The following is an 11,863-nucleotide window of genomic DNA, read 5'->3' on the forward strand; positions in this document are numbered from 1 at the left end:
TTGGTCTTTTTGGGGGGGTTTAGGTAAGCCATGGTAAGTTAGTAAGATTTCATCATCCGAGCTCCCCACCCACCATGGAGTATCACAAGGACAATGCTAAAAACAAGTGGATTTCCAACTTGCAGCACCAAGGATACTCGGATGATATACTCCAGCAGAAGAATTAAAAGATTAAAAATTCCACCGGATTGGCCCATGAGCCACCGCCTTCTGGGCATAAGACTCTAGGCAAAGTTCATGACATTATAATTCAAAATCACAAACGTTTTAGATAAGCAAGTAAGCCAAGACCGAAAGTAAAATAATTCCAAATAAAATTTGTGCAATGACATGTATAAATATAGTCTATACACAGGGCTTGGCGTGACCAGCCGATTGATAGAACCGGGCCAGTTCTACCACCCGTCTAGGTGAAGTCAGGGTCAAAGTGGTGTGTTGGGCAAAGGAACACTGTTCCTGGATCCAGTGCCCTCAACCACCAGACTACCTTCCTCCACCGACACAGGGGCGCAACCCACGGCAAACGGGTTGGTGGACCTAATATCCCCCCGGGTCCACAACGGGGGTTTGAAGGGCGCTTGGCGTTACCCAGCACCCACCACGAGGAGGTGGCCCTTCATGGGTGCCTGACTTAAAGTCTCAATGATTATAGTTAATACTACAGTCATTAATAATAATGACGTATTAGCCAAATACTCTTAAATGACAGAGGTAAAACACTTTCTATATATAATATCTCCAATATAGATGCTCCTCTCATACAACAGATTCAAAAGCATCAGTGTGAACATTTGTCATCATTATGCCAACAGGTATTGGCGTCGGTCAGTTCCTTGCATGCACGTGCATGGTTATCTACTACCAGACCATTATAGCCTGGTCAGATACTACCTGGTAATGTCATGTGCTTCTGTACTTCCCTGGTCAACGTGTGGCAATGAGTGGAACACAGAGTCTTGCAATACATCAGCATATCACATAATAGTTAGAACAAATGAAAGAAAAAATATATTTCTTATCAAACATTAACCAGGAAGCACTTCCTTTAGTCTTGAGGTTGACTGTTCTGAATGTTTCAGGTACAAGGCTCTAGGTGTGTCTGAAGGGGTTCATCAAATTGGCCAAATCCAGTGGCATCTGGCTCTGTCCCTGTTTGCATCTTGGACACTCGTATTTGCATCACTTATCAAAGGAGTAAAGAGTGCAGGAAAGGTAGACAATTTGTCATATGTTCCACTGCATTTTGACCTGAATGAATGAATGAATGAATAAATGAATGAATGAATCTACGTCAGTATGACTGACTGCAATATATTGGTAACCGGAATTTGATCCTGAGTACTGTCGGATTCTTCACGTTCCGTTTTAATATATACACAAGGAAGTTAAGTAATTGAAATCTACCATATTGTTTAATATCAGTACCTCGTGTATGCGTCACGTAGATGGATGACAGCCTCCACCCTTCTCTTCTTGCCCCAGTCAGCGGATACCTTATTGCCGACACTCCTCATGCAATGTTACCTCCAATTCAATCACAATTTGTAAAGGAGGCCCATTGCTTGCAAACGACAACCAAGAATATCCCAGATGTGCTCGATAGGGTTTAAATCAGGGTTCATTGTAGGCCAAAGGGGAATCTCAATAGCTTTATTCCGCTGGATGCTCAGGTGACATGCTTCACATACATGTTATCTGAAGTTAGGCAAATCCTTTCAAATGAAAACCTTGTTTTTTAATTACCTGAAATGTGCTACTAAACAATGGCATCACTGACATGTCATCATCATCGATAGCTACATCACTATGATGAAATACATCAAAGGGTGCTTGATTAAGTTCCATGTGTATATTTGTGCAACATTCTGGTCTGCGAAATGGACAACATATGAAATGAATATTAAGTTGATCAATGTTTATCAGAACATAGTCTATTAACTTTTTTCTTGTTGAAAGAGCCGCTGCATATCTCCTGCTCGAAAGTTGTTTGAAAAGAGAAGGGATGCGAGCACCTGGTCTCGTCACTGTTTCATTCATATAGATGTATAAACACATGCAATGAAAAGCTGGCAGACAGGACCGTGCAAAGGTTTCATGAGTAACATGAAACTTCTTGGCAGCCATACTGAGTGGCACTCGCAAATCAACCCTGCAAATTGATTAATACCTGAACGACAGTAGGTAAACAGATCAAAGATATAGTTGGGGCTTGGTGCAAAACCTGATATTTAGAATCTTGACAACAAATATGGAGGGTGAACAGGTTGGAGGTGCGGATGTCAATGAAAGGTTAATCCCATCCTCAGCCACATGTCAACCAATGGGTGCTCTGGAAATACGGTGATATCGTGTGTAAATATAAAACTAAAAGTGTTGTATAAGAAGATGCGTGGAGTTCATTATGTATTCATGTTCGTCCAACTTTAAATGCTTTTCACGAACTTCATTCGACATCAACATGGAGATGAGGCCATAAAGTGACATCAATCATGTGTCATGTATTCATTTTGTAGAGGCAAAAGTGAAATGTTATAAGCAGTTAATGGTGAAATGCCGACCTTGTTATACAGGTGGCCTATGTGACTGTATTCCTCCCCTACCTGCTGCTGTGAAATGCCGACCTTGTTATACAGGTGGCCTATGTGACTGTATTCCTCCCCTACCTGTTGCTGTGAAATGCCGACCTTGTTATACAGGTGGCCTATGTGACCGTGTTCCTCCCCTACCTGCTGCTGTGAAATGCCGACCTTGTTATTCAGGTGGCCTATGTGACCATGTTCCTCCCCTACCTGCTGCTGGTCGTCCTGCTGATCAGAACTCTGCTGCTGCCTGGAGCAGTGGATGGCATTGTCTTCTATCTGAAACCAGATCTCACCAGACTTCTGGATCTGCAGGTAGGTCAGTGTTTTAGTTGTTTGCAATGCATGTGTAAGATATTGAGACAGGAACAGTCTTTATGTTTCGCTGTATAAAATAACCACATTTTCAGGAATGTCATTTTTTCAATTCTACAGTCTCGGACAAACGGAATTTAACTGAGAATGGCTGCAATAATGTTACGCTATAAGCTAAGCAGGTATTCACAGTAATTACGATAGTCAAAAGCATGTCTGCCTGATCATACGTTTTAAATAACAATAACATTACGAATTGTAGTCAGATGTCTACATGGCAACAAAATGCAACAAAATATAATTTCAGACATATTTTAGTCCTATCCAACTATAATCGTCTAACATAGTGAAGCGTCTTATTGGCGTGGAAAGGACCCCATAGTGGTCGGAAGTCTCGCATAGTTTGACGATTGTAAAATGTCCACGCCAGTAACACTCTTCACTATGTTAGACGATTACTGGACTACGATAACGATGATCTAGTATTTTGACTCGATAACTAGGGCGCAACCATGTTTGCGAGCCTATCTGATATTTTCTGTCTGTTCTGACTCCATCTGCAAATTGCCCAAAGGATACTGTGTTTTGTCCTTTGACTTTATCCTACAGACAAACATAATCATTATGTCATACATGTTTAAATCCTACCTAAGTTTGAAGACTGATTGATGCCATGTGACAAATCCTTCAGAGGGTAATTCATGGTTCTCACATGTCTCCTGATGAGGTTATGATTGAATTTGCATCGATCATGAAATCGGATTCCTTTACCTGTTGCCTTCAACTGACTGTGAACATGGCGCATCTACATTAATCATCTTCATCATGAACTCACCCCGTGTTTCAGGTGTGGCTGGAGGCTCTGTTACAGTTGTTCTACTCACTTGGTCCGGGCTGGGGTGTCATCGTTACGTTGGCCAGTTACAATAGATTTCATGACAACACATTAAGGTACAGTGATAAAAGGATCAATTGTATGAAAGCAATTTAAGTTTCATTTGGAAAGGTGTACAGGAATTGACACACACATTTCCATATCTTAAGAGAATGAACAGACCCTAAAATATAATGCTGTCATAAGAATAAAGTCTGTGAGTGGCAATGTTGTCTGCAGTGTTGTACTGGATTATATAATGTTCATGATACATAATAAACTACTGTCCTATCAGGAACTCTGTTGTGCTGACCTTCTGTGGCGAGGGTACAAGCCTGATCTCGGGGCTGGTCATCTTCACGGTTCTTGGGTTCATGGCCAACAGTGCTGGAGTTGGTGTATCAGAAGTAGCATCTTCGGGTACGTAGTCTTCCACAAGTAGTATCTTCAGGTGAATGCGTGCGTGCGTGCGTGCGTGTGATAAACGTTTTCACACGGATAACTACAGAGACAGTTGTGCCTGTTTATTAAACCAGTTCTTGATAAGTCATGATTTAACTAGGAGTATGAGGAGAGTAATTTTGTAAGCAATATTTTATACTCTCTTGAACCATAGGAAAAATATGTAAGCGCACTCACTAACTGATAGTTGCCGATCGTTCCATAATTCTACAGTAGAGGGAATATACTGATCACTTTATTCAGAATTGGAGGTCATGTGGCCAAGAGTACAACAGGTAATACAACATTGTCATGGTGTGTAGAGTTGAAATATAATTCATAATACAATTATTTTAACGTAGGTTTTGCTTCAGGAATATACATATTCCTTTAAGAACAGTGACACTGTGTATCTTCATAAGGGCCCGGAATTTGACAATTGAAGGTGGGCTGTAGAAATAGGCTGGAATACATTGGGATCTGCATCGGTTATAAAATGGACATATTAACAGCAAGTGATATTCGTCTTTAAGTACATTTAAAGTACATTTGTTACAAACTAATTCTTTATATGGGACAATTATCTTTGAAAAACGTTGTTTTGTATATTCAAGTTATGTGATTGGCATCGGAATTTGATCAACATTCGCATAAGATCTTTGTTTAATGCGCCACAGGAAATATACAGTTCAGGTTCAAGAAGTGACTTAAATGTACTATAATTTACAAGAAATGATGAGTTTCTTATTTTACTATTCCAGTGTTGTATATTAATATCTGTACAGCGTTGTTTGAACTCAAACATGAAGTGATTTACATCGCCACAATCTTGGGCTAAACAGACATAGGAGAAACATGTAGTAAATAGAAGCATTCGAACATGTGAAACCCAGTTTGTGGCTCCGTTATCATCATAGGCTTTCATCATCTTATAACAGGCATTCGGGTATCTATTTTGGTCCATACGAATAATTCGGCACCAATATTTAATACACCTTGAATGGTAATGTACACACAAGTTATATCTGCCAATTTCTCCAAAGTACAGTACATGATGCAGTTTTTTACTGAGTGACAGAAATCTTTTATAGTACTCACCATGAACCTTTTCAATACACGTTCTATAAGTATAGCCCCAAATTTCACTTCCATAGGTTAGAATTGGTAGTATCTTACAAACAAATATATTATTAGCAATAGTTAAAGACATACTTTGATACTTGGTGAACAGTTGAAACAGAGGGAAACATGCACGTCTGGCTTGTAAAGATAGCGTTTCACATGCTTTGGACCAAACTAAACGAGATGAAAATACAATTCCTATATTTTTATAATAAGGGGTGGCCTCTTCAGGTAGACCTTTAAAAAACCATTTTTCATTTCTCTTAACGCGTCCTCCGTTTCGAAAAACAACCACCTTAGATTTATCCAGATTTACTTCAAAGCCCCACGTGTTAAAAATCTTCAAGAATGTCTAATTTTCTTTGTAAATCAACAATGCTATCTCCTAGTAGTGCAACGTCATCCGCGAACAGTAATATCTTAATAGCTTCTATGTATTCATTTACATAAATTCCAAGAGTATTGCCATGATGGAGATCGTCTGCAAGTTTATTGATGAATAGGATGAAAGTAGCGGACTGAGCATGCAGCCCTGGTGAACACCATTATTGGTTGAAAAGAAATCTGTTCTAGATTTACCAGAACGAACGGAGGCACATACATTTGAGTACATGTTCTCAATGATTTTATACATCTTGCCGTGTACACCCTTTTCAAGTAGAATATATAACATTTTTTTTCTATCAATAAGATCGAAGGCCTTGCGGAAATCGATGAAAGCTACATAAAAACGATGATTTGCTTTACGCAGGTACTTACTTACAACTAAAGAATGGAGTGAGAACATATTATCTATGGTAGAATAATCCTTTCTAAAGCCTCCTTGCCCTTCATTAAGTAAAGCATTAAACTCGGCCCAGCTACGCAGTCTTTTTTCAAGAACATAAGTGAATATTTTACCAATGACTCTTAACATGGATATTCCCCGATAGTTGTTGGGATCAGACATATTTCCTTGTTTATAGATAGGTACCAGTAAACCAACATTCCAATCAGAGGGAAATACTCCTGAATCTAAAATGACATTAAACAATGCATAGAAATGATCAGCAAGGGAAGGTGCATTCTTCATGAATTCTGGTGGAAGGCCATCTATTCCTGGTGACTTGTCCGATTTAATATCAGAGATCGCTTTAATAATTTCCTCATGGCTGATGGTATCTGATAACATATCAATGTTCAAACATTTTTCACATGGAAAACTATCATGATTTTCAAGAAAATGTGCAACATCGTGATCAAATTCAGTTTAACTATCAGAAGGATTTAAAAGATCTTTAAAGTATACAAACCATTCACTTGGTGTTAAATCAATTTTCATCACGTTTACTAGCAAGGAGACATTTCAGTTGTTTCCAAAAGTTTCTGCAGTCTTTATTATTTACAGCTACTGACAAATTATTTATAGCTTCGGCAATGAATGTTTCCTATTTTTCGTTACAGATGCGCCGGAAGATACGTTTGGCCTCCAAGTATTGATTGATATTGACTCTGTTTCTGTTCATACGTAGCTTTTCTAAAGTGCTATATATACTTTTTACGTTTTAAAGAAGAACATTCTTTATCAAATCGGTTGTTTTTTCATAGATTTCATAGCAACCCCCCCGTTGGATTTAAAGTGCTCCCCAGCAAAGTAGAAAAGCTGACATAATTTTTCAACCGCACCATTAACATCAGTTTAGAGGGAATAGTGGATAGGTGATCAGAAACTTTGCCTCACATTACGCGCGAGTCACTATTTACATTTCTATCAGGTAATATGTCATTTAAATAATCGAGTCTGGACCAGACAATCCAGTTATTAACAGCATGAGCATCGATCTACCTAACTGGAAACCGATGACATCTGTCAACGAAGTCAGCGAGTCTGACCACCCGATCCCGTTAGTCGCCTCCTACGACAAGCATGGGTTACTGAAGATCAATTCTAATCCTGATCTTCACGGGTAGACGCAATAACTGGAAATGGGACTGATTTCGTAATATAGTCACTAACATACTATACAGTCACAGCCAGATCATACACGTCAATGGCAAATTTTGTCTGTGTTGTCGTCTTTTATATAAAGCAAAGTGAGGCTTGGTATTTTAATAACTAGCGGTGGTGTTTGACTTCCGCCTTGCCAGTCGCAACTATATTCATTATTATCATTCCACCTATTTTTGTACCAGAGGTAACTGACTAACGAGTAGCCTCAAAATTGTTCAAACTTGGTATGTGCCTGTATAGGTAGTTGAGTACCAGATAGCACTAACATAACATAACATATGCATAGGCACATCAGTTAAATAATACTTTGAGACGTATTACTGCTCAACCGTCCAAATACTGACAAAATGCCACTTGTATCTGCTGATCTAGGTACTCAATATTTATGTACTTATGAGTGGTTTGGAAGACATATTGAATTCAAAGTTTTCAGACTTTATTTTGGCCATGTGTTCAAACCTCAGGACCAACACATGGAAATGCTCCCAAACCTACAGAGAGTTGCCTTCATATAAAATATATCAAACTATTTCACCCATTTGGGGTTTGCAGCCATATTTGATCGTACTTCTGATTAATGATTTCTGATACATTTCACTGTAAACACCGCATATAATTTTTGTCCTAGAAAAAATTAAATATCTGTCACATGTGTGCGTGCGTGGGAGTGAGGCCGTTTGTAAGTAAAATGCGATTTGGAGCCAAACGAATAGTCCATCACCCGGAGGTATCACAGCAGCATTTCTTGATTGGCAGGTCCAGGCCTTGCATTCGTTGCGTACCCAGGAGGCCTGTCTCAACTTCCCCTGCCTCAACTCTGGTCCTCCCTGTTCTTTCTGATGATGCTGACAGTTGGATTGGACAGTCAGGTAAGGCATCAGTCATGCACAGGTTTACCAGCAATACAGGAAAAGACGTTCGGTACAGACAAATTCGATACAGTGAGTGTTTACACAGCGTTGGGAGTTGCAAGTTTAAATGTTATTTATACCGTCAGTACTGAGTCTCATCCGGGATTCGAACCCACACTCGCAGGATGTGACTCAACAAGTGCTATAATCTGTACTTATCAATGAATGTCTATTCTCAAATATAACATATGTTCCATCTGAACTTTTTCTAAAGGGCATTGTGCATTCATAGCTTCGTCAGTGTATATTTACACTTGTCAGAGGGGTACACAAAGTACATGAGCTAGACTACCAGTTATCACACTTCCATTTTTGTGGAAATCACATTAGCTGAGTGAGTAGATCGCTGACTTTGTGCTGGCGATTAGGTGTCTGACTCGGAGAGAGTGGGTTCGAATCTGAAGTTACTTATTTGAATCCTTCTTATTGGAAGAAGCGGATTGGTGCAATAGATACTGATAGATAGATTTCTTCAAATATGATTTCGATATAAAGAATAATAGATTTCCTTTGAAGAATAAACGACCAATAATCATTAACAAACAAACAAGCTAACAAACAAACATTCAACAAAACAAACCAATAAGATATTCGTAAAAAAGCCACAAAACAATATCCATCCAAATCACTAGTAAAACCAAAGTCCTTTGTACGGGTCCGACTATATCACATGAAGTATAATGATGATACCAACTTTCGTGAATAGGACTGGTGAGTGTGTCCTTCCCCACTTGTGACACCCGTTGTCAAACCACATTTTATGAAAAGTTTTGTAATTAATGAAACAAAAGCTCTTAAGGGATGTCAATATAGGCGATGTCCATTTCGCCAAGGTGAATGTGACAAAGTACGTTACAAGAAAGGTTCTTCCCAGTTTGGTAAAGAGCATTTTGTCAGTCGAACGTATATATCAGACGTATATGAAATCTGTAGCGATATCACATTAATAGGACATTATATAATACCATGAAGCCACACAACAAGGTTACACACCCAGTCTTAAAGTCTGTTCGCAGACAGCAGGTGTCATCACTGATCTTCAAGGGATTCATCCCTGTAGTGTTCACCACAAGGTTCAAATATCCAATGGAATCTGTGGATTTCTGACTGACTGACTGAGTTTAGTTTTACACCGCTTTTAGCAATATTCCAGCAATATCACGGCGGGGGACACCAGAAATGGGCTTAACACATTGTGCCCATGTGGGGAATCGAACCCGGGTCTTTGGCGTGATGTGGATTTCTGAAGGCGATCTATACTGATTATTCTCTAAAGTTGACGTTCTGAATTAAAGTATATATGTTTTTAAAGATACCTTGATACATGACAGTCCCGTTAGTCAGTGAGTACAATACCATCCAGGAGACATCGTTAAGTGTCGTTGTTCATGTTGCAGTTTGCGTGGATGGAGACAGTGATAACCAATGTGATTGACCAGTTCCCAGCAGTGCTACGGAAGCGGCGGATTCTGGTCACAGCAGTGGCCTGCACAGCCAGCTTCTGCTTGGTCTGCCCTTCGTGACAAATGTAAACTTTAGTTTTCTTTCAAATTTTTGTTTGTGGTGAAAATGTACGTATGGAAGAGGAAATAGCAATGTAAACATTAAAAGAAAATTCATGAAAGTATATTGACTTGATAACTTCTTAACGCCAGGGAAAACCTGCTGTATTGTACATTATTTTGGAATACTGCTCATACTTGTGTTACTGAGAACATTTTACAGAACAAGCGAAATATATTTCATGAGGCCACGGAAAGTCTTACTTTCAGTAGTTGTTGTTTCAAACAGAGCGGTACCATCACACAGGTAAATTTACCTTTACAGGGAGGGATCTTTTATTTTCAACTCGCTGACTGGTACTTGGGTGTCTTGTGTGCAATTCTGTTTGGCGTTTTGGAATGCATAACATTCAGCTGGATTTACGGTAAGTGTCCGTCATATTTTTCTCTTGTGTATAATGATGTGATGTTTATTCATTTATGGACACTCTACATTCTGGCCAACTCCGAGTAATTTGTTGTTCAATGTGCTCTCCATAATCAGCTGGGAATCATATTTATGGTCGGTTTCGTGGTACAAGTGTTTTGTTACGATAGACGGACATATACAATGACTTTGACATGCACATACATACACATATGAATCTATTCCTTTATCAGGTTCAAGGAGATTTAGTGGGGACGTGGAGCTAATGCTGGGCAGGAGAGTACCTATGTTCTTCAGCATCATGCTTGGCTACATCACGCCTGGCTTTCTTACCGTAAGGAAAAGTATTCTTCTTGCTTCAGAAATTCTTTGGGATGTTTCAAAGATTACCAATTCTGTCTGCAGTTCATAAAAGGTGGCTGATGCAACATGTTTCTTAATGCATTAATGATTATGGCCGTCTTAACCGTCCTGATATCATTGTAGATCGCCTTGTTCCTGGTTCTGTGGCGGTTCCAACCATTCTCATCTGATAATGATAACATTGCAGATCGCCTTGTTCCTGGTTCTGTGGCGGTTCCAGCCCCCGACCTATGGTGACTATCAGTACCCCTGGGTGTGTCAGGTAGCAGGGTGGATCTTAGCCTCCATGTCTGTCATCCCTGTACCTGTCATGGCGGTTGTCACCTTGCTCAAGGCCAAAGGATCGTTCATGGATGTAAGTGACATCGTTGTGCATGGGTAATCTGTTATGTATAGGTAAACAATTACCAGAAAATAGCTGTTTATGAAGCTGTTGTTCGAAACTATGAAGGGGGTGTTATTGTGAGAGACTAAAAGGCATTGAAAACCAATTAACTCGGTTTTGCGTTCACTACATCGTCAAAAAGTCAACTTGACGAGAGGTGATAATTATTGATGACTCCATGTGATATGGCAGTGTTATGCTCCTTACGTTTTCAGTTTATGTTTCAATTGAATTGCTTCTACATTGAATGTGTTATATCTGATGTAGGCAGTGATGTAGGAATTGCTATATGTTAATGCATTGTGGTCAGGACTAACTCAGCAAAGCATGGTAATGTCTGAAAGGGTTTCAGTAGTTTGTAATGTGTTAAGTGATTGCCTCAAGCATCTTATATCACATCTTTCTGTTTGCGTCCTGGATGTGCGGGGCGGGGTTCTGTGGTTAACGTATTGTTCCAACTTGGAAATGGACACGTAACTATGTTTTGCTTGTGTCAGTTACTGGTATGGGTTTTACAAAATGGTGACCAGCCAGTCACCTAAGACCGGAAACCCGACACCTGGATCACATGACCAGATATTATTTCGTCCAGATAATCATAAAATATATTATCCAATATATTCTAGAGACTGGCAGCGAGTTGCAGGCCTAAAGATTCATGGGGCCGTCACTGAAGAAACACAGAAACATGTATAGGAAACAACAGGAAACGACGATATTTGTCTGAATCCTTGCAGACCATAACTTCCTTCTGATTGTTTAGATGTGGTCATACACTGCACTATGCTTTGGAAACACCCATAGCCGTCTTGATTAACTGGATGACTTTTACTGATGGTCAGTGGTTTGTGTTGTTGCTTCAGTAATGCACAATTTTCAGTGTTTATTTGTTATCTTCTTGCAAACACACAGTTTTAGGTTTACAGTCTGTCTGCCTGTATGTCTGTCTGTCTG

General features: G+C 39.5%; 1 protein-coding gene across 1 annotated transcript; it reads left to right on the top strand.

The window, feature by feature from the left end:
• Positions 1-802: 802 nt before the first annotated feature.
• Positions 803-11,583, top strand: LOC124253826 (sodium- and chloride-dependent glycine transporter 2-like). Its single transcript, XM_046687672.1, has 10 exons — positions 803-879; positions 1,080-1,212; positions 2,760-2,894; positions 3,742-3,845; positions 4,064-4,188; positions 8,078-8,262; positions 9,630-9,751; positions 10,402-10,495; positions 10,712-10,879; positions 11,536-11,583. The coding sequence occupies exons 1-10, from the start codon at positions 803-805 to the stop codon at positions 11,581-11,583; spliced, it is 1,191 nt and encodes a 396-aa protein (XP_046543628.1).
• The last annotated feature ends 280 nt before the right edge of the window (positions 11,584-11,863 follow it).

This window comes from Haliotis rubra, unplaced genomic scaffold, assembly GCF_003918875.1.
Source record: "Haliotis rubra isolate DU_JTF1 unplaced genomic scaffold, ASM391887v1 Scf555, whole genome shotgun sequence".
Taxonomy (NCBI): Eukaryota; Metazoa; Mollusca; class Gastropoda; order Lepetellida; family Haliotidae; genus Haliotis; species Haliotis rubra.